At 42.7% G+C, this 22,737-nt stretch overlaps 1 protein-coding gene across 3 annotated transcripts; it reads left to right on the top strand.

Moving 5' to 3' along the window:
- Positions 1–468: 468 nt before the first annotated feature.
- On the top strand, positions 469–22,650 carry GTF2H1 (general transcription factor IIH subunit 1). Of its 3 annotated transcripts, none has more exons than XM_050335858.1 (15): positions 469–591; positions 4,441–4,609; positions 6,424–6,616; positions 9,016–9,178; positions 10,857–10,950; positions 11,409–11,558; positions 12,577–12,656; positions 13,939–14,069; positions 15,236–15,323; positions 16,638–16,726; positions 17,661–17,778; positions 18,602–18,692; positions 20,139–20,254; positions 21,096–21,188; positions 21,769–22,650. In XM_050335858.1, the coding sequence occupies exons 2-15, from the start codon at positions 4,456–4,458 to the stop codon at positions 21,853–21,855; spliced, it is 1,647 nt and encodes a 548-aa protein (XP_050191815.1). In that variant the 5' UTR covers positions 469–591; positions 4,441–4,455; the 3' UTR covers positions 21,856–22,650. The 3 variants fall into 3 exon arrangements, with proteins under 3 accessions (XP_050191815.1, XP_050191814.1, XP_050191816.1); XM_050335857.1 differs by lacking the exon at positions 469–591 and adding an exon at positions 1,041–1,056; XM_050335859.1 differs by lacking the exon at positions 469–591 and adding an exon at positions 1,133–1,547.
- The last annotated feature ends 87 nt before the right edge of the window (positions 22,651–22,737 follow it).

The following is a 22,737-nucleotide window of genomic DNA, read 5'->3' as shown; positions in this document are numbered from 1 at the left end:
GGGGGAGGAGGAGGAGGAAGCCGCGTCAGGCGCGCGCCCGCCCCTGCCCCCGCGGCCACGTGACGCCGTGACGCGCGCGCCGCCCCTCCTCCCTCCCTCCCGCCGCGCGGGCCGGGCCGGGGACGCCCCTCCCCCGCAGCGCGGCCGCGCCGCCGCCGACCGAGAGCGCAGCGGGAACGGGGCCGCCGGGGCTCGACGGCCAGCGACGAGCGGGACTACGGGTGACGGCGAGGGACGGGCCGGGCACGGGGGAGGAGGGGGGGATGGCGACCGTGCCGCTGTTGCCGCCGCGTCACTGCCCCCTCCGCCCGCCGCCGCCGCCATGGCGACGGGGGGAGCGGCCGCCACGTGACCGGGGCGGGGGGCCGGGAGGGGCGCGCGCGCCACGTGACCTACGGGCCCGCGCGGTGACGGCGCCGCTCGCTCGTCACGTGGCGCGGGCCCCGCCCCCGGCGCCCCGCGGCCCGTTCCGGTCACGTGCCCGCCCCGCCCGCCCCATGGCCCCGGCGGCGGCCGCGGCCCGACCCCGTAGCGCCGCTGCCGCCCGGAGCACCCGGCACCGCCCGGAGCAGCGCCCGCACCGCCCGCACGGTAAGAGCCGCCGCCGCGGGGACAGGGGGAACGCGGCGCCCGGGGACGACGGCGGGGCCCGATCCGCCTCCCCACCGCGCCGCCCCGGCTCCGCCGAGTCCGTCCCCGGGGGCGGCGGGGCCGCGGCGCGGTGGCCTTTGGCCTCCCGCGCTCCCTCCATGCCCGGCGAGCGTGTGGCGAGGCCGCGGCTGCCGTGAGGGGAGGGACGAGCGGGGCGGCGGCGCGGCCGGTGTGCGCCCCCCGGGGCCGGGGGGCGGCGGGGAGGTGACAGCGCCGCGCCGGCGGCATCGCGGACACCGGGCTGTGCTCCGGGACTTGGCCCCGGGGCCGGCGGCGCACAAAGAGGTGCCCTGGCGGTGCCTTCCCCGCCGGCTCCCGGGGCACCCGAGGGAGTGCCACCCGGGCACCGTGCGGTGCTCGAGGCTCGGGATGACATCCCACCCGGAGCGTGGAGGGGCGAGTCGGGTAAGGCCGGGCTGGCCCTTAGGCGGGCTCAGGAACGCGGATCCCCCTGCCGTGACCGGGACAAGCGGCACAGCTGACATCCTCCGTCCAGCTGGGCTGTGTCCCGCTGACAGGACCTCGCTGCCCCTCGGGTGCTGCTGAGCTGCTCCCGGCCCCTCGCGGAGGCCCCTGGGCCGTCCCCAGGCCCGGCTGCATCCATCCATCTATCCATCCATCTATCCATCTATCTGCGCCTGTCTGTTGGCACAGATATTCCGTGATTCTGCGGTTCCCTGTGGGGAGCAGAGGCCCACGAGCAAGGTCTGCATCAGATCTGCCAGAGCTCACCTGTCAGCCCGTGCCCACCCTGACCAAGTCAGGGTTATTAAAATGCGTAAACATTTCCTTTATCTCTGTTCAGAACTCGGCAAAACCACATGGGAGGAGACTGCAGTGAAATGCTGGTAATGGAGAGCGGTCAGAACAGGTGTTGTAACGAACAGAGATGAGAGGTACCTAGTTGTAAAAGTGGTTGGGAAGAGTCACTGTGATAGAGGAAGGATAGCTATGGGAATTTGACATTATTTCCAGGAGCTGTGGTTGCTCCCACAGAGCTAAGAGGGGAAGGCTTATAGGTGGGTAAGCAAACAGAACCTTTTTTTTTGGTCTGTGCCAACACTAAGCTTCCTGATACACCTTGCCAATCGTAAACTGCAGCTGCAACTAACGTCCTCAAGACAGGCTTGATGGTGAGCCACACCTCGTGGGTTAGGGCTGCTGATTGATCCAAGTGCTTTCAGAACTATTGACCATCAGTTCAAAAGGTCTGATGCTGGAGAATTTAAAATAAACCATCTGATCTCCCTATTCTGGAAGATACTTGAACCACAGAAAGGTCTGTCTAATGCTGCAGCAGATTAAAATTATCACTTAAAGCCGTTAAATAACAGCATTTCTCTGCATGCATGTTGCAGCCCTTGCCCCTCTGAGCAGCAGTGTCATCATCCGCAGTACTGATTCCTGGGAACTTCCGTTGTTAAATGTAGGGGTTATGAGATTTGGGCAGGCACAAGTGGAGCATTGATGGCTCTCACCCTGCTGCACAGTAAGCCTTATATGTCCAAAAAAAAAGGAAAATGAGTTGTGCACTGTGTGTGCTTAGCGAGGACGTAGCCTTCCCTGTAGGAGACCATCCTCACGCAAGATTTCTATTTTAGAATTTAGTACTTCTTGTAACAAGAAGCCATTTTGTTTTCATTAGTGACAGACGGTAGCCTTCCTAAATCCTGCTTATTAATAGGAGGTTTTTTATTCTTTCTGATGTACTGTTAAAAAGACAGCTCAGGGTTTTCTCCATTTTGGGTAATGCTTGCTGTGCTCGGGAGTTGTATCATCCCACTTCCACCGTAAATTATTGCAGGAAAAAGGAAGCACAGCAATGACAGAAAGAACAGCAGTGAGCCAGTGTGCTCACCCTCCCAGAAGGTGGAATGAGCCACTTGTGGGATAATTGTGTGCTCACAGATTGCACACTGCAGGGTACTGTGCTAGAATGGCTGTGAAGGAGAAGTTGGTAGCTGCTAATCCTTTGCTTCTGTAGTTGAAAGACTGGTTGTAGGTGGGTGAAATGGCATGGTAGGAAAGCAAAGCAACTGCCATGAGAATGAGCCTGACTATGGAAATGCTTTCCTTTTGCTTGCTGCTCAGTGCAGGTTTAATTCCTTCTGCATTCTGTGGCTTTGGCTCCACTGCACTGGATAATAATGACCTTAAAGGACTGTAAAGTAACAAAGGGAGAAAAATGTCAAAATCCCTAATCTTGCATATGTTGAGGTGTCCATTCTGTTAAAGTCTGTGGCCAGCTGCCCTTTTCCAGTAAGGATAAGGTGGAGATGAGAGACTGCAGACCTGCAACAGGAAACTACATAAAAGGGCTGTGTGAATAGCACTGAAAGGGAATAATGCTGCTGGGGAGACTGTAATGGATAATGCCACGGAACACTCCTGAAATCATGCCATGCAGTTTTCTTTGAGAAAGAAGTATTAGCAGGGCTGCTCTGAATGTGGCACAGCGCGTTCTAGTGACTGCTGCAGTGGTGCTGATGTGAAACCCCACATTCAGCTCAGCATCACTGAACCCTTTGGCAAAGCTTTGGATGGCTGGAATGGTGAAGGAGCAAAGCTGAAGTGCAGAGCCCTTTTGCCGTGAACTCTTTCCATTCAGTATTTTACTTAAATCATTTGGATGTCAGCTTGTAAGACTTCTGCTGAAGAGAATGCTGCTGTCCAGATTGTCAGAGTAAAATATCCTGTCTTGCTGCTGGCATTTTTTTTTTAAAGAAAATTAGAAGCATGTGAACTTAAATGCTTAGAATTACCATTTTGTGATACCTACTAGTAGTGTGATAGCTGATGCAGGTTGCAATCTTAAGTTTGGCGTGGGCCCCAGCAAATACTACAGGTATTCTAAAACATATGAAACGTGCATATCAGCATGGGAAAATACTACTTTGCATATCAGTAGTGAAGTCTGTGATAGACAAGATACAGCAATTGGACATACTAAACATTTTCAGCAAACTTACCAAAGATGTACGTTTCTGATGGGTGTACAGCAGTATGTAGACAGAGTGCAGTAATATGTGCAGTGTCCTTAATCTCCTGAGAACTGGTGAACCTGGAGAGAGCAGCGGTAGTGACTGCTGGGGAGAACAGTGCAGCAAGTATCAAAAGGCTTGTTGGTGTGAGACTGGTGAAAAATTATCACAGTGCTGTAGTATGTACAACATTAGTCCCTCGGACTTTTGGGGGAGAAGGGTAGGAAACTAGCCAGCTGCAATCAAATGTACAAAACATTGTTCAAGCCTTGGGCAAAACCCACCACAGTAAGAACAGCAGTGTCACCAGCCTGGCCTGCCTTGTCTTTAGCACAGCGACCTGAAAATCCACGATTTTTCACATTACCTTGTATCTTTCCCAATTCTGAAATGACTTAGCATCTGCCATTCCCATTGAAGAAGGGAATTGCTGCCAGTACCAGAAGAGATTTGGAATTTATGAATTTGTTTAGCTTCAATATTCTTCTGAACTTGAAAAACCAGTAAAGGAATATTAAACCACAAAAATTGAGTTATCAGTTTAAATGTAAGATTTGTGGGCCTTTTGTTGGAGCAAAAGCAGTATCAGCATATAATTGCATACATTATTTAGTTAGCTGGGAGTACTTTGTTTAAACAAATTTGCTGATTGTACTGACAGAGGGAAGTGTGTTTATCTGAAATGTTTCCAAAATTTGTGTGCATGAACAAGTAAATGTGGATGTAATACTTCAGTATACATAGTAGTAGCAAAGACCTAGAGCAAAAATAATTATAAATAATCAGCTCAATTCTATGCTTTTAATAGCTCATTGCAGCCACAATGGCAACATCATCTGAAGAAGTGTTACTGATTGTAAAGAAGGTACGTCAGAAGAAGCAGGATGGAGCTCTGTACCTCATGGCTGAACGGATAGCGTGGGCACCTGAAGGCAAAGACCGCTTCACAGTCAGCCATATGTATGCAGACATAAAATGTAAGTCAGTACTTCTCCTGTTCCAGCTTCAGTAAGCAGGATTTCGACCAATATTTAAAGATAACCCAAAGCTCATGTGCCATATGACACGAGATACAGGGAGGGAGGTTGCAGAGTAGCTTTGACCAGGCTGCTCTGTGTAGCAGCAGAGATCAGGACTGCGGTGAAGTATCACCAGTCTAAGGATGCTACTGCAGAACTTCTGTAGTCTTCAGATGTTTGAGTTATACTCCATTTAATATTAACTTCTGATAGACTTCTGCAATAAATTGAACAGAAAAATAATCTGTGCCATATGCTTGTGGAGGGAAGGGTGGGAGGAGGGTTGAGGAAGCGTATAGGATTTTCAGAGTCTTAACACAGAAACTATCTGGCATGTCATCTGTTAAACTCAGCATGTAAAGCTGTTTCGATTTTCATATAAAATGAACTCGCACTTTTATTTTCATCCAACAGACCATAGCTTCAGAAGTGTCAGCTTCTGTAGTTTGGCCTAGCTGGTAACATTCCGAATAAGCATTTGCTGTTGCAATAGCAGAGTACTTGCAAGTCAAAACTAAACAGTAAATGTCTATAGCATGCTGCCTTTTTGGCTCCAATTAGTGCTCATATTTCATGTGCTGTAATGCCAAAGAAGGAATAAAAAGTAAGTTGTGTGCGTCACTTGGTAATGGTTTAGTGATTATTGCTGTTTAAAGACATAAAAGTACTGCAGCATGTTCAAAAATGCGTGATGAATCAGAACTAAGATGCTATTTTCTTAAATATGACTGTAAGAAGGAGTTTTAAACCCCTGTTCACCTATAATAATCAACTTTGCAAAGGTTTTATTTAGCTATTAACTTACACTTAAGCAGCTTATATTTTAAATACTTACATATATAGGCACTGAAGTATTTTTAACTTAGATGAAAGATGCTCTTTTGTTCATCTAAAATTAAAAAAAAAAGGTGGAATATATTTGTAAATTTGTAATAGAGAAGATGATTTAGTGTTGACATCTGGTTCCTGTCTCCCACTTGCACTGGAGAAAGGGGTAATATTAAAAGTTAGGTTAGTGCCATTTGCAGAGCTACACTGAAGTCAGTATAGCATAACAGTCCATAAGCGTTGCTGTCCCAGCCTCTGCTCCCTCTGGTTATGAGGATGGAAGCAGGAATTAGGTTTTTCCTATGAGTCATGAGGGTGTAGTAGTACCTTGGAGGCACTGGTGATCAGCTTGGGCTAGCTAGTGGCTAACTGCACTTACCACTGGAAGCTGGGATCCAGGCGTGCTGCTGCTCACCCTGTCTCTGCTTTCCTGCCACTGTCCTCCTGTGGGAGCTGGTCCAGCTGGAAAAACAAAAGGGGGTACTTTTCAGTGGGTCAGTTCCTTGGTTCAGCTTGCTGCACAAACACTAACAGCAGTACAGGAAAGGCATCAGGAAGAAGCAGAGAGGGGGAATGAGGTTGTCACCTTTCAGCAGCAGCCTGGATTGGTTCCAGTCGAGGTGTCCGGGTGATGACAGTTGCATTTCTGGCAGTTTTCTAATGGAGGCTGTGGGGAATGCAAACATGAATTAGGGCTCCTGGGCAGGAACTGAAGGATACTGAGCAACAAGCTGCTGGTGTCTGTGTCTTATGTTTTACAAGTGAACAAGGTGCAGGGTTCAGACTAATTCAGGGGGAAGACTGAGTGTTCCACTTTCATGGCTGGAATTCACACGCAGGATAATGGTATTTAATTGGATGATGAGGATAACTGCTTATGAGCAAATACTCTAGGGAAGACAGTTTCTTGTATAAGACTTACTGTCTGTCTCTCTGCAATCTAGGCCAGAAAATCAGTCCAGAAGGTAAAGCTAAAATTCAGCTTCAGCTGGTATTGCATGCAGGGGACACGACCAACTTCCACTTCTCCAATGAAAGCACAGCAGTGAAGGAGCGAGATGCAGTAAAGGATCTTCTTCAGCAACTGTTGCCTAAGTTCAAAAGGAAAGCTAATAAAGAACTTGAGGAGAAGAACAGGTAAAGAACCTAAAGTTTGTTGGGTTTTTTTACTTCTAATTGTTAGGTTAACTATCATGTATTTCTGTTAACAGTTGTTATTTCAACATCATGAGTGATACAAGCATTTGTTTCCTTAGTAAAAATCTCCCTGCTTTAAATTTAGAGGCAGTTCCTTGGACTTGCATAATTGTCACATTTTGAGACTGTACTTGTGTTCTTAGTGACACGTTCTTGAGGTGTAAATGCAGCCAATCTGCTTTTTTCTTTCTTTCACATGGCCATGAGAGCACCCAACTTGCAGTCTCTTTTAGTCTTAAATATACATGTATCAGTTAGAAAATCTGCTTGAAAGATATTCTTTTCCTTTTCCAGAAGTTTTCTGGAGTTTTTTGATTTTTTTTTCCCTCCCTGTATAGCCTCTTCCCCCTCAAATCTTCTCTTCTGGTGTTTTACAGACTACTAAATAGTTAGGTATTTTCTTGTCTATCACTTGAGATGCAGAAGTTTGTTATTTGGCGTACAGGATGTTTATTCTAAAAAATGTTTTGAGAAGATGTTGAGAATCTTAAGTCCTTTTCCCAAAAGGGCTAAGATACATTTCCGTTCCTTTAAACTGTTTGTGTTAAACCAGTCCTTGTGGCCATAGAGCTCCCTTCTCTGCAACTCCCCACATGAGTTTCACCTCATTCTAGCATCTGCTGGGAATCCTGTGTCTACAAGCTTCCATTTCCAAAGACTATTCTAGCTTTGAACTTAGGTAAGTTAAAGCTAGATTTTTCAAAACATGGGAGCGTTGCCTTATGGGGCAGATTGAATCTTTAAAGGGAGGTTTCCCAGCAGAAGGGCCAGAGCCCTGGTGCTGGAGCAGTGACACATCCAGGATTAACTGGTTCCAGTACTGCAGAAACCACTAGGGTCTGCAGCAGAGCAGCCTGCTTTGGCACTATTCCCATACTCGTTTCTTTCTGCTACGTGCCTCATTTCTAACAGTATTGGTATTGAGAACACGGGCAGTCTGAGCTTCGAGTCCTTGCATCCTTAAATGGAGTTTTACAGCATCACGCCATGAGGCATCAGGAGCTTTTCTAGTTACTGAAACGCCAGAATCTCTGCACATACTCAGCCATAGCGTGTTCTCTAGAGGATTAGAAACCCAAGTCTAGTGATGGGGCTTCATTAGCTTAATTTGCAACAGATGAGGCAAAAAATTTCACCCTGGAAGGATACTGCATCTAGAGTCTCTGCGGCACTTCCTTCATTTGTTGATATGTGGGAGTTGGGTATGGACCAAAATTCCAAGCTGTAGTGAAATAATTAGAATAACAGACTGCTTTGTACTGCACTGATTTGTAAGAATTGCCACTAATCCATATTTGTACCAACAAGAAAAAACTGGAGAAACTGTGGTGGTTAAAACATAATAGGGATGTCCTGCCACAAAGCTTTCACTTCCACCTCATGCTACTTCGTCCTCGGAGCAGCTGCAGACTTTCATTTTGTCCAGATACCACTTTATCCATATTCTTCCTTAGACCATGTACTACATATTCATAACATTCGTGATTTTTTGTTGTTGTTTGCAATTGATCAAGACCCTGAGGTGCATGCTAAAGATTGGTGAGGTTATTGGCTGATTCCCTGAAAATAGCCAAGAGGGTTTCAGATAAGGTACACAGCTCTATCAAAAGCTGTTTAAATGTGATTTTACTGAAGATTCAGGTGCATATACGGTCTTTGCATTTTGGGTTGTAAGGGTGCTACTTGATAATTGGATAATAACTTTTGTAAACATTGCTGCTCCCTGGTGGAAGTAGTGACACTGAATGTATCTGTAGCATTTGTGCAGTGTGTGATAGTTCAGTGATGAAGATCCCACTGTCACCTCAGAAACATAAATGAACAAACAAACAAGGGTTAATGTGTGTTTCAAGGTATCTTATCCCATGCATATTTTGTAATCTGTACTCTTGCATTGGAACACAGATATGTACTGAATTTTAAGATCTTAAACCAAGAATTGGACAGTGCTGAAATCTCCTTTTTTTCCATCCATCTGGAATGGAAGATCAAGAAAATTCTTTGTGCTTTTACAGTTCAGGAGACTCGGTCCTGGATGTGCAAAGACACAAGAGCATCAGGATATTTTAGGACAAGACGTTAATCCCACGTTAACTTTTTCTTAGGCATTACTGTTTTCTAAAATACAGGGCTATTCCTTAAACATTTTTTTAGTCCTTAAGTCTTTTGAGACAAATGCTGCTATTGAGGTTGGTTGTTTACACAGTCTTGTTAAGAAATGCACAGCATTTTGGAAGAGAAGTTGGTTTCTGTTCCTTTTGTGGACTCATGTTAGTTGTGGAAATAGCAGTGGTTTATTCTGCAGCGTTTCAATTCTATTCAATACATTCTTTTACCAGAATGCTGCAAGAAGATCCTGTTTTGTTTCAGCTCTATAAAGACCTTGTTGTGAGCCAAGTAATCAGTGCTGAAGAATTCTGGGCCAACCGTTTAAGCCTGAATGCAGGGGATAATTCTGCAGCACCTAGTAAGCAGGATGTGGGCATCTCTGCAGCATTCCTGGTACGTTGAACCTCTAACTTAAAGGATTTTAGAGCAAACAAATTTGGGAAAGTGAGAGTTCTGCTCATGTACTTTATTCCCATACACCTCAGTGTTGTTCTCTCCTGGTGCCACAGCTTGCATGATAGGCTATTGCAAATGTAAAGGGAAAAAAAAAAAAAGAGAAGTACAAGTTTTATGCAAATCTGCAACCTCAACATTTTATCAGTTTAAGATGCCCAGTTTGAACTTTAAATTGCCGGTAGGCAGATGCTGTTTGTGCTGCTGCTCTGCCTTCCATGAATCAGGAGTAATGGTGAATATAGAGTCACTAGATTACAGTGTATTAGCTCAGTAAATTAGAAAGTGTGTTTGTAGCAGCATTGACATGCATAAATGAACCTTTCCACACAAGGATTTTGTTCCCTCCCCAAGTTTTTAAACTAGTACATGCTTTCAAGCTACTTGAAGAACAACTTGTATATCTGAAAGCTCATTTTCTCTCCTCTTTCCCTAACCATCAGTTGTTTTACCCATTTGTAGAAGCCATGCTTCAGTAATCCCAGTGCACTTTTAAAAGCAGTCTAGGTACAACTTCAGATTCCTCACACAGAGACATGTTTCCACTTCTGCAGCACAATTCATTGATATGAATCTTTAGCTGGAATCCCACTTCCACCTCTGTAATGCACACGGTGGGTTTAGGAGGGAAAGAGGAGGTAGGAGTTGTTTTATAATGCAGCTGCTGTACAAACATTTATGTTTCTCTCCCTAGAAATACCTGAATCAGTTACCAAATGAATTTGATTGCTCTGATTTCCTGTCTCCCATTATTTTTACACCTTAACATTAATTTAAAAAATCACAACCAGAAAGAAAACCATCAAACCTTCAAAACTGAACCTTTCTTAAAATAACTGGTTGTTTTTAATGTTCTCTGCATTTGTGAAGAAGAAAATTTCAGATATTTGTGTGTCCTAGTTCAAGTTAAAGTAACTATCTGGCTTTGCTCAGAACGAGTGTTTCCCTAGGAGGAAGAGGGACTTCAGGCTTTAAGTGCACAGGAAAAGGAGGAAAAGGTGGCAGCATGTACAGTCATGTACTTTTCCTGTTACTGATAACTGGATGGAGCACTTGCTTGCTCCAGAACTTCCTAAAGAGATCATTGAGATCTAAGTTGAAAGTTCTGACTAAGGCTAACCCTCCATTTTTGAATTCAGTGTTATTTATCAACTACACTAAAATGCTTGTAATATATAAGGAAATAAGGTGTAAGAGCCATATATCCTTTTTTGTCACGTCATTGTTGTTGCTGACTATTCACTAACTGAATTCTTGAGGGAACAATAAAATATGAGGCTTATACAGTGAAGATACCTATTTTTACTTTGGAACAAAGATATGTTAAATTAAGCACACCTTCTTTTGACCAGTGGAGTGCTCTTTGCTTTCTAAAGCCTGCAGTCTACTTGTTGAATTGTCCCTTAAGTGGCAAGTATAATAAAGTAATTAATGCATGCTCTTTCATTTCTCATTCTAAAATACCTATTATGATCAAATAAGTTATGGATTATTGGCAGAAGAAGATTATTTTATCTGCAGCAGAGCTTGTTTACAAGATGCCAGTTTTTTTGCTTTTCCAGTTACAGAAGGCATCCAGACATGACTGGTTTTTTTTTCCCCGTGTGCTTTTTCTTAGGCTGATGTACGGCCTCAGACAGATGGCTGCAATGGTCTGAGGTACAACTTGACTTCAGATATTATTGAGTCCATATTTCGAACATACCCTGCAGGTAAGAACAATACCAAACAACATGCATTCAAAAATTGGGGTTTTACTGTCCTACTATGGAAAGACTGAATGTTAGTCTGCACCTGGAAGTATAAGGGACCATATTTTCAGTGTTCTGGATGATTTTTTTTCCTACGTCATTAGAGGGATGGGAAGAAGCATATTCATATGTTTCTGAAAATGACCAGAACTCTGGCAAATCAGACTCCTTGTGTGTGGGCAATTCAGGAGTGTTCAGGCCACTGTTAAGTGCATTTCTTTTCAAAGCATCAGCAAGCATTGCAGGGCAAAAGGAGTACCTGTTGCTCATGCCTAACTACTGCAGTCCCTTCCATATAACGGGCATGAATAGAGGCAGCATTAACCAGAGAGCAAGCAAACCAGCAAGGAAACGTTAGCATAAAATGGTATATAAAGATTTGTGAAACAGTTTGTAATTGTTCTTGGTTTTGTTCACAGTAAAAATGAAATATGCAGAAAATGTTCCACACAACATGACCGAGAGGGAATTCTGGACCCGATTTTTTCAGTCTCATTATTTTCATCGGGACAGGCTCAATACAGGCTCGAAAGACCTCTTTGCAGAATGTGCCAAACTGGATGAGAAAGGTGAGCTGTTTGTTTCTGCAGTAGCTGCCACAATCATGGAGCTCAGCACTGGAGAGCTGTATCTAGTAAACCTACCAAAGCTGAGGTCAACGGTTTCCTTGTGTTCATAGGTATCTTGTTTGGTGAACTAGAAAGTGAAAGGCATTGTAGGTTTGCTACAGCTTTGCTATTCTGAGCATGTTTCACAGTTTAAGTGCATTTCTTGAAACAAATTACCCTTTGGAAAGTGGCAGCAGTAGAAATAAGCTTTATTACAACTTATGCAATAGTAAAGTCAGTGGTAAATTCCATAATTTGCCATCCTAGTAAGTTGATTATGCTGTAGCATCAGTTACTATGGAGTAATTTTGTGTACATAGTCTGTGTTTTGTGGTATGTGCACAATTTACAACAGGTACATCTTTTGTTAGAGATGGGGGTTTAGTAAACAAGATCTATAATTGTCCAGATTTTCCAGGGGAGTTGCCATCCCTGTTCTCTGTCAGTCTTTTTAATGTGAAATCCTAAAATAATATGTGACTTAAATTTTTATTGAACTTTTGAGATAGGTTTGTGATGATACAGAAGTGTGGAGAGTAGGGATCACTTAACACTGTTCCTTTGTATGTATTATGGCTAATGAAAGCATTCTACTAGGAATGCAAAACCCTTCACCCATCACCAGATATAAATTGTCATTCTACCTAGGCAGGGCAGAGAAACAGTGCCAAAATTAGAAGAAACACAATTAAGGCTTCCCATTTCCCACTAATATAAATGCATCTCAATTTATTTTTTTTAATCAAACAGTCTTCAGTGATATGTAGAAGTTGGTGAAAACTGGGCTAATTACTAGGAGGATCTTTTACAGTAACTTCCCACAACTATTCCTTACTTTAAAGGAACTTTGAAAAGGGGTTACAGTTTTACTCTCAGTATTACTTGGGCTTCTGCAGAACCTTTGTCTTTTAAATATAATGCAATTATCCCACAACTATTTCTATTTGTTTAGATACCTTTTTTTCTTTGTTTCACACAGGGTTAAAAGCAATGGTGTCTCAAGGAGTGAAAAACCCCCTGATAGATTTAACAGCTTTGGAAGATAAATCCTTAGATGAAGTAAGTATAAGTAGTTGGGGGAAAAAACATCAAGCAAAGCTCAGAAGAAAACCATGCCCCCTCCTTAGTTTCATTTAAAATAACTACTAATGCTAATTCTACACCAAGTCACTTATTAGGCAGTTGCACTGGTTGGGTACTCAACATCCCTGCTGTTGTATGTGTGTAAAGAAATGTTCACTGTGCCCATGGACCTGTGTGCCTCACATCTGGCTTGGTGTGCAGGGTGTAAATGGAGAATTACTCTTCTACTTGGCTTTTTTGTCTAAAGTGTACTCTTTGGGTTTTTTCTACCCTTTAGAAGCTGTGACAATGTACAGAAAAGTAGAACAAAACAGGAAAAAGTCTTTGATTTGTTCTCACTTTGAACATTGCTATTAGATTCGGCCTAATGTTAAGGACACTTTATACAGTTTTCTTAGTTTAGCTTTAAATACTTTTTTTTGTTAAAAAATGACTTAACTTGAACTATTACCTGCCTCCAAGTACAAGTTAAAACAATTGATATCAATGGTGTACCATGATGTGAAATAACTTAAAGATCTGCTCTTCTGCTGACTAATTTAACTGAAACTTTAAGTTGTAATTAATAATGTCGCTGCAGTAGTTTTTTTGTTGTTGTTTTTGGGTTTTTTCTTTTTTTTATGTGAGAGTTGTCCAAAGCTAACAGTCTGAAAGCATGAGTTTAGGATAGGTGTGTTTGCTCTGCAAACTGCCCTGGTTTGCTTTTGAGACAGGTGAACTGCAATCATGAAACCGCACATGGGGTAGAGAGTTGCCTTCAGCCACCTGGTAAGTGGGGAGCTCTGCCAACAGGAAGGCATGAGATTTCCTGAGTTCCTAGTGGTATCACATCCTCCTGACAGGTGTCATTTAGCCTGTGGGCTGCTGATGTTCCACTAGAGGTTGAAAAGAGGTCAGTAAAACAATTGCTAGCTCTTCCTTGCCTGTGTTTTGTACAGGTGGTCCTTAATTTTTTTCTAAGCTAGTTCTGTTTTTACTTATAACAGATCACAGTCTTATAAAATGATCTGTTTATATTTTTTGTCTCTGACACCTCTAAATTGCCAAGCGCTAAGAGAACAAAATAGTCACTGGAGATTTTTCCAAGTACATAAAGTGATGGTGGGGCAGAGGTAGGAAAATGATGCTTCAGGTGCTGATGCAGCCAGTATCACTGAGTGGAGTGCAAAGGAGGTGGCATGCAGGCTTCCTGACTCAAGGGAAAACAGAACTGTCCTTCTCTGGGGGCAGGAGGTAATTAACGTTGTTCTCTTTGTAGGGCTATGGTGTTGCTTCTGTGGCCTCTACATCAAATGCCTCAAAGTCTGCTAGAGAAAGTAGCAATGCTGCCATCATAAAACGCTTTAATCATCATAGTGCCATGGTCCTTGCAGCTGGCCTCAGGAAACAGTAAGTTTCAGGGTTGTGTAAAAGCTTTTTTGTAACAAGGCTTTAGAAATTTCCAAAACAAAATGGCATCTTTCATTACACATCCAGCTTTCTCTTTTAATATTTATGAATGAATTATTTTGGTCTAGAGATGAAAATACCTTTAGTTTCCATTTCACTTCACAGAACTTTTTCAGAGCCATTTGATGTGACAAATGCTATTGTTAGCCAAATTATCATATAAAGCAGATTAGAAAGGAAAGAATGTTTCCCCCTTAGATCTCTAGCCCTGGTGAAGGCTGCAGAATTAGTTTTCTGTTCGCTGTGTGCAGGTTAGGGCTGTTGCAGGGAGTTCTTATTGCCTGCCAGCAGCAGGTCTGCTGGGGCTTCCTGTGGTGGGGGCAGGGATGCAAGTAAATGAGGAATCAAAAGAACAGTGTGGCACAGGTGGATCAGAGGAAAGATTCCTCTGATGCAGTACCCTGCCCCTGACCAAAAATACGCGTCAGGTGGTTACATATATTTACAGTGAACTTCACAAAGGAAACTTCTTAACAGAGGCACGAGATGGGTTTGATGTTGTCTGCTCTGCAACTGGTTTATGGGCAACCAGCAAGGCATTGCTATGCTACCCAAACCCTACAGACCTTAACTGTGAGAGATCTTAGTTAATACTTCCTTCTGGTAGCTGGGTTCCCTGGTGGTGTTTTTCTGTCTCGCACAAACCAAACACTGGACAACCTCTTCTGGGTAACATGTGCGTTTCTGTTTCTCAGTTCAGAAAGGGACAAAAGGATAGCTTTCCTCCTGGAACAGTAGTATCTCAGGACTCCCAGAGCTCTGCTAATAGCTGGTTGCATAAGAGCATATACAAAGCGTTTCTAATTTAGCCATGATTTTGCTGTGTCCTGCATGCACTGCTGGCATGCTACTATTATCTGAAGAGAGGGAGAAGGACCTTCCCCTGCTGTTGAATTTCCCTTGTGATTTGCAGGGTTAATTTGAGGAACTGGTTCCTTCTATCTACATCAACTGCTAGAAATGAAGATATAAGGGGAAAAAGTTGACATACAGTATGTGAACGTGTATATAAAGTTTTTGAAACAGATGTATTTACTTTGTCTCTAGCTTGTATCTTAAGTTTCCTGTGAGGTGAATTCTTCTTAATGCTGTTTCTCTATTTTAAGAGAAGCACAAAATGACCATTACAGTGAGACCAGCAGTACGGATGGAAACTCCAGGGATTCAGATTTCTTTCAGCCACCACTGAAAAAGGTATAAAGTCAGCTGATGCAATTCTGATTAATGGAACTGGAAGCTCTGTGTCTCAGAAGATTGCTGAAAGTTCCTTACTTGTTTTATGACACCTCTGAAGCAAAACCTCTTTAGCCTTGTTTAGAAGTCTATAGAGTAAGAACCCAACAGCCTGTAAGAAGGCTTGTACCTCCTTTGGTAAACACAAATAAATTACACCTTGAAGTATTACTCTGTTTATCTCTTCAGGAGTGCTCAGTGAAAGTAAAAAATTCCATCATGCTTCTGATTGGACACAGAAATCTGGTTATTTCCATTTGCTGCAGTTCTTATTTTTGGCCTGCTCTCTTTTTTTTTTCCTCCCAAATGCCTTAAAACTTCTAGAGAACATCCATCAGAAAGGGATGTTGGTGTTCAAGCACCAATATTAACCTGTCAAGCATGTTGTTTGTAGAGGGGATGATTAAACTGGAACATGGCAGGCTTCATCTTAAAGTCAGAAGCTGAAGTGAGATCGAACTAAAAGTGTAGTTGATGCCTGGTGTACTGAAATACAGGGCAACAGCCTGGCTTAGGCTGACTATAGCAGCTCACAGAGTGGAAGAGAGTACTGTAATTGCTACAAAATTGAACTGAACGCTCTTTCTGGAGCTGACAGCCTAAACAGAAAATGCCAAAAGGACCCCAAACTTTGCTATATTGTGAGAAAACGTTGTAGGATACATTATGTTGTTAAATGTTGGGATAGTCAACACCTTTGACATTCCCCCAAAGCTGCAGTTTTTACTGAGCACAAAAATTATATACCAGGACTAGAATAAAAGTGATGAAAAGGGGGGTGAAAGAGTAGCAGGAGAGCAGGAGACTTCAAAAGATGTTTTATCATTGTACAAAGTCTGATACTGCTGTGCTGTTACCTCTTACCATTAATGCTCCACCCTGCTGTCACTGGGTAGCTTGGGTAATTACTGTGATTTTAGTCTGACACTCTTGTACAACAGCTATTAAATCATTACTATTTCTGCTAATGTGGAGTTAGATGGACATAAGTATCAGAAGTAATTATCTGTATAGCAGAACACTTTTTGGAAGTGGCAGGGACAGACAAGTTTTGGCCAAAATCTGCAGAAAAGCAGTAGTGCCAAGACATCCAAATGGCACAATCTAAACAATATTGGGTTCCCTCTGGAGGGTAGACATGAGTCATTCCACACTCTGGTTTTCTTTAAGGTTTTAGTAACCTTCCTGCTCAAACTCAGTGAACTGGAAGGAAGCACTAGATGTATGGAATTGTGTCTTCATTTGTAATGTGTATAATTATTTGGCTTGTTTTAGGTGAAACTGCAGGAGGCCATTGAATACGAAGATTTATCAAAGAATAATGGCGTTAAAACTATTGCACTAAACTTAAAGAAGTCTGATAGGTGAGTTAAAATATGCACAGCTGTTTCAGCATGGTCAGTCTAGCAGGTCTCTCATCACAACCTGCATAGAACCAGCTGATTTAGTCTCTACCACACTTAAGTGTGTTTAGGCTAAGTTTAGAAACCTAATATGAGCTCTTGCATAAACCAGTTTCCAAATAATTCCCTTTAAAATTTGTATTTTCATTTCACAGAGTGGTTGGGGTTGGAAGGGACCTCCTGAAATCATGTAGTCCAACCCCCCTGCCCGATTTCATCTTGCTTTTCAGAGTGTTGAGTCTCTGTAAGCCTCCCTGAATGGTTTTGACATGTAATTTCGGTGAAAATCTAACAGACCTCCGGTCACAGTTCAGCACTTCGCTACAGCTTTCAATGGAAAAATGTATGTGTTACATGGGAAAATCTGTAAGATTCCTTGGAAATTCCACTCCCGGGCAAAAAAAGTGCAATCAGGATAGTTTGGACTGCTCACTGGTCTAGGATTTTTCTAGTAGTAATCCTCTTGTTTCCTAAACAAGAGTCTGAGAAACAAGATGTAACTTCAGAAAAGGTGCAATACTACAGGAAAGAGAACAGTTCCAAATGTGCACCTAACATCATTTAGCTCAGTTTCAACTGTACAGAGATGTGAATTGCTCCAGTCTAAGGATATTCCCAGAATTAGGTGGCACAGGTAGATTTTCATTAGCAAAATAATGATCACAGGTCCAACAATGGAAGCTCCTGTTTTGCTGCCATACCATCCCTCACCCAACCTCTTTCCACATGGCAACGTACTCTACTTTGTCAATACATAAGGTTTAGATAGTAGTGTCAACAGTTATAAAGCATCTAAAATTAGAAACATTAGAAGAACTGTCCACTGAGCTTGGCCTCTTGCTTTACCAACACTCTTATTAATACACTTTTTCTCTTTCCTTTTCTCACCACACAGGTATTATCATGGTCCAACTCCAATTCAATCACAGCAATATGCAACCAGTCAGGATATAATTAATTCTTTTAATAGTATTAGACAAGAAATGGAAGCATATGTACCTAAACTAACTCAGGTATGGAAGAATACTAAAAAAAAAAATTACCTACTGATGTTGGCATCTTGCTTTCTGTATAGGTTTGTGTCTCACATCTACTGGAATTTTAATTTTTCAGGGTAAACTTAGATTATCTCCAGTTTTATGTTACCTGATTTAGTTTACAGCTTTAGGCAATACTTTTTGAGCTATCATGTTTAAGATCTACACAATTGGAAAGTGAGTCATTGCTGATGCTCAGTTATATTCTATTGTTCCTGCTTTCTTTTGAGGAAATGGCAAAGGTATGAGGTAGTAAAGCAGGAGAGTCATGCACAGGCCAGTGTATTGATCCCACCCTCTGAAGTTTAGGGTGTGATGGTCTCGGAAGGTTTGTAACTGAACTGGTCTCTTGCTCCTAAATGCACTTGGTAGGCTCTCGATCTGACCATGGGCTGCACAGAAGCTCTGTCCTGGCACCAGGAGGGCAGCACAGCCCTGTGGCCAATCACCCCAGCCACTGTCTGAAATTCCCCCGTTAGTAAAGCAGCCACAACTGTGAGTGTGTCACCCTTCTGTACAGTAATTCTCTGTCTCACCTCAAAGTAGCTGCACAGCCAGTTCCAGTCCTAAGGAAAGAAAAGGTGTTTTTTTTCCCATAAATTAATTGGAGAGCTTTCACTGCAAATGAGCTATAGCACTTAAAGACACTGTGACTAATTCTGGAGAAGAGCTGACTCTTCACCTGAACTTCTATTGTACCTATTCAACCAATCTTTGCCATTGGGGTTGAAATAGAACTTAGTTTAAGAAGATTTTTTTGGAAAACATGAGCTGAAATATTTGTTCCCTCTCCCTCCAGGTTCTTTCAAGTGGTGATGCTGCCAGCACTATTGCAGTCCTGTCACCTGGAGGAGCACTTATGCAGGGTGGAACACAGCAAGCCATAAACCGTAAGGATTTAGGATGTCTAATACTTTAATCGTATCTTACTGCATTGCACAGCAGGAGCTGGCTTGCTGTTTCATCTCTCCCTTGGAATGTGTTACAGTGATAAAGGAAATTATGGAAATGTGTAGCTGGAGTAGTACTGGGTTACAGCAAGAAAAGAAAAGCAACAACCCAGCCACACCATGAGGGTGGTACTGGTTACACCAGTGCTGGGGCAAGTGAGCAAGAGGAAAATTTTACAGAGCAAGCAATGAAGGATGCATTTGATAGATACTAAGTCCTCTTACAGATACTGGGTTTTACTTGTCTTTACTGATTTTTTTCCCCCTTGGATTGTAGAAAATGCAGGCGTACCCTGAAAGCTCTAAAGAAGCAAGGTCTAGATCATTGTCTGAAACTAGGTTTTCTGCAATCTGCTTTTAAGATCCACAGCTTGCTGTGAAAAAAGGCAACTTGCAGACTGCAAGGGTAAATCAGATAACCCCTCCTTCTCACACCTCCACACAACCACCCCTTTCCCTGTTGTCCCATTCCTGCCGGTTTGAGTTCCTGTCTCTGTAGTCTGACAGCAGATGAATCCTGTTCTTAGGATTTATAATAGTTTTCCAGTTTATCTTGTGTTACCTGGTCTGAAAAGCAACAGAAACTAAATCAGACAGCTGAAAAAGCAAGTATGAGTTCTTTATGGTACTGAAAGAAAAGGAATCACCAAGCAATGGTGAGGGTTTCTGCCCATCACATTTGACATTCTGGGTGGGTACACTTCACTTGGAGCCTCACCACCACTGCTTTTTGTTTTTTTTTTTTTAACAGCCTCATTCTAGAGTTTGCTATGTACAGTTCAGTTCAGCATGCTCCTCCTCATCCGCACTGACTCTGTGTGTGCTTTTTGTTTGTTTTTTTATGGTTGTGGTTTTTTCCTTGTTCTTGAACCCAGTCGCCCTTTCTTCTTTAAGATCATCTGGGATACAGTCCCTTTTTCCTGTCTGGATTTTTCATGTTGCACCTGCTGTGACCATATTCTCATTGCCAATGTAAGACAGAGGGAAAAATTTGCAGTATGCACCACACAGTACTTAGCACTGTGCTGTGAGCACAAGGTGCTGGTCTCAGAAGCAGTGCTGCCACACTGTTAGAACAATACAAATATACTACTTCTAATCCTAGATTAAGTTGGGTGTCCATTCTTTGCCCGGCATGGATCTCCCTATATAGCACACAAGCTTCCAAGTGTAGAGCCATAAATAGCAGCTGAACCTGATCTAATAACTGCCAATAGTCCTGATCTAAGAGGTGCTGAGGGATGAGGCACCTCAGTATTCTCTCCCAGTCACCATTTCTTGGTGATTCTAGTAGGAACATACATTGCTGACCTCCTTCATTAGCCTTAATTCTCACTTTTCATAAGGTAGTTTGAGTGATGTGACAGAACCTTTTTTCTGTTGCAGAGATGGTGCCAAATGACATTCAGTCTGAACTAAAACACTTGTACGTGGCAGCGGGGGAACTGCTACGACACTTCTGGTCCTGCTTCCCTGTTAACACGCCATTCCTAGAAGAAAAGGTAAGGTGGAGCTCCTTAGCGTGGCCCTGGTTAGGATGTGGCGAGATCACAGTTTAGAAGGACTCTCATTATTGAAATACAGAATTAATGCACGTGCCTTAAATCAGCACAGCACTTACTCATCCCTAAAACTGAAGGTCACAAAACAACATGAAACATTAAGTTTTTCAGCAGTTCTGCTGGTGCTGTTTAGTTAAAATCACCCTTGTTCCTGCCTCTCTGTTGCAGCTGCAGGGTTCTCATTCCAGTTTAAAACACAGAACCTAAAGCTCCTCTTCCCCAACTCCAAGAAATAACCTTTGTAGTGACAGTTACAAGCGAGTTTTCCTTATTCTTCTGTCCATTGCAAAAATCACTGTCATACCTTCAGAACACACACTGCTTTTCAGAACTAAGGTGCAGACAAGAAGAGATGTCTGTCTACAGCCAGGTATATGTGTATTCTTTCTTTTAACCTCACATGGAAAACAAAGATAAAAATTTGCATTCAGGTATGTTTGTATGTCTGCTGCAAAACGTGGCGTGGAAATCCACGGTACAGTCTTTGCTTGAAGCAAAAAAAGATGTTTTTATGAATAGCTTTATCTATATATAGTGTTTACTGATGGAGTAGTAATGATGAGAGTGGCACACTGCACTTGCCTCAAAAATAGATAAGCACTCAAGAAGTGTTAGAGACTGATATTTGAATAACTGTCCGTTCTTAAACTACACGTACCTGAGTTAGCCCCCCAAATCAGTTACAAGGTGTTCTGTTGGAGAACAATTTGTTAAAGGAAATAAAATTTACGTGTTGTTACAATACTGTCCGTATTATAATACTGGTTTCTGTCTTTCTCAGGTTGTGAAAATGAGGAGCAACTTGGAAAGATTTCAGGTTACAAAGCTCTGCCCATTCCAAGAAAAGATTCGGAGACAGTATTTAAGCACAAATGTAAGGGGAAAGTGCTGTTTAATTTTGTGGGTGCCTACTAATAATTTCAGTCTTAACTATTAAGGATGGTAGCTTTGTTACTTTTTATTCTAGGGCATTCTAAGTTTTTTGTTAACTACGAAATGGGCAGAGGGAAATTAGGTGCACAGTTAAGCATGTTGCCTCTCCCCTTCTAACTTGCTGAGTGATGCCAGCAACTGTCAAGAACTATAAGGTGAAATTATTCAAGTGAGACAACAGAAAGGGGAAAGTCATGTTTCGTTTTTCACTTCCACCATGAAGTAGAACTTTAGCAACTTCAGACTGTCTCCCACCGTGTCAGACGTGAAGTGGTTGCAGACTAAGTACTGGAACAGACAGCACAATCAGGTGTCACTTCCCTGTGACCTTATCAGCTTAGCAGCTCTCTGCACTGCTCCCTCTGTGGATACTTTGCAATAGAGCCTTCCTCTGGCACACCTCTGATTTTAGTGAGGTTACTCGTAGTGAGTAAAATGAATCAAACTGATTAGCAAAGGAAGGGGAGGGGATCTGTTTTTCGAGTAGCTGGGACAATTTCTCTCCCTCTTAAATGTTTCAGTTGGTAGGCCATATAGAGGAGATGCTGCAGACGGCCTACAACAAGTTCCACACGTGGCAGTCCCGGCGCATGCTGAAGAAGACGTGAAGGCGCACGCTGTACAGGTCTGAGAGCAAAGCCTGCAATAGGGTAGGAGTACAGCCTAGGTATGTGCAGATCAACTTAGAGTTCTTGCAGGAAGACCTGCAAGCTGTGGACTTCTGGAAACGATGCTAACTGAACTTGCACATTTTTGAAAAAGAACTGAAAAAAAAAACTTGAAAACTAGGGAGAAAAACAAGGAAGAACCAAAACAGAAGAGCTGAGGCGCAAAAATATTTAAAAGACACTGTTTACTGCAGTTACTCAGGAACTGCTTTTGATTTGCATAAAGAGCTGCTTTCAGAAATAAAAAATTTAAAGAGGGTGTATTAATAAAATTTGTTTTTCTGTCTAATTTTTTTTTAAGTGTATGGCACAGGGTAGATCTCAAAATTTTTTCTTCACTGGATTCTGACATTTTATTGAATTGTTTGTACTTTCTGCAACAGTTTAACAATGATATCTTAAAACATAGCTGAGACTGTTTTTGCTTCAAACATCTGGGAGAGTATAGCTGTCAGAAGACAAGCTCCTGCCATATGTTTCCCCACCAATTGGAAGCAAGAGGCATTGCACTGAAAGCTGTTCATGGTCTGGGGTCCCTAAAGGTAAACGGGGGCAAACTTTTGCCTGAAGTCTTGGATTTTTATGCAGAATTTTTTCAGCCATCAGTTTTGCATGTTTTCCTTTGAGTGCAAATGTGTGCTACTGCAATCCCTTTTTTTTTTTAATGGTGGCATTTGTTCTGGGGAGAGAATGCATTTTTAAAAATAACGTTAAATAAAGTTTCTTACAAAAGAAGTCATTTATTTTCAATTCTTAGGCATTTTTTTATTTCTTCTCCTAAACCTGTTTTCCTTCGTTCTTCCCTTTTGACTATTATACTGT

This window comes from Myiozetetes cayanensis, unplaced genomic scaffold (genome assembly GCF_022539395.1).
Source record: "Myiozetetes cayanensis isolate MyiCay16 unplaced genomic scaffold, myiCay2020 scf6-25, whole genome shotgun sequence".
Taxonomy (NCBI): Eukaryota; Metazoa; Chordata; class Aves; order Passeriformes; family Tyrannidae; genus Myiozetetes; species Myiozetetes cayanensis.
Note: the sequence above shows the minus strand (reverse complement) of the source record. Positions and strands in the feature narration are given on the sequence as shown.

What these genes read in the sequence shown, in the direction of transcription:
- GTF2H1 (XM_050335858.1), top strand. Translation starts at nt 4,456, where the DNA reads ATGGCAACATCATCTGAAGAAGTGTTACTGATTGTAAAGAAGGTACGT. An exon ending in AACTTAAAGAAGTCTGATAG is followed by an intron (nt 16,727 to 17,660) that starts GTGAGTTAAAAT and finishes CTCACCACACAG; the next exon opens with GTATTATCATGGTCCAACTC. An exon ending in ATGTACCTAAACTAACTCAG is followed by an intron (nt 17,779 to 18,601) that starts GTATGGAAGAAT and finishes CTCTCCCTCCAG; the next exon opens with GTTCTTTCAAGTGGTGATGC.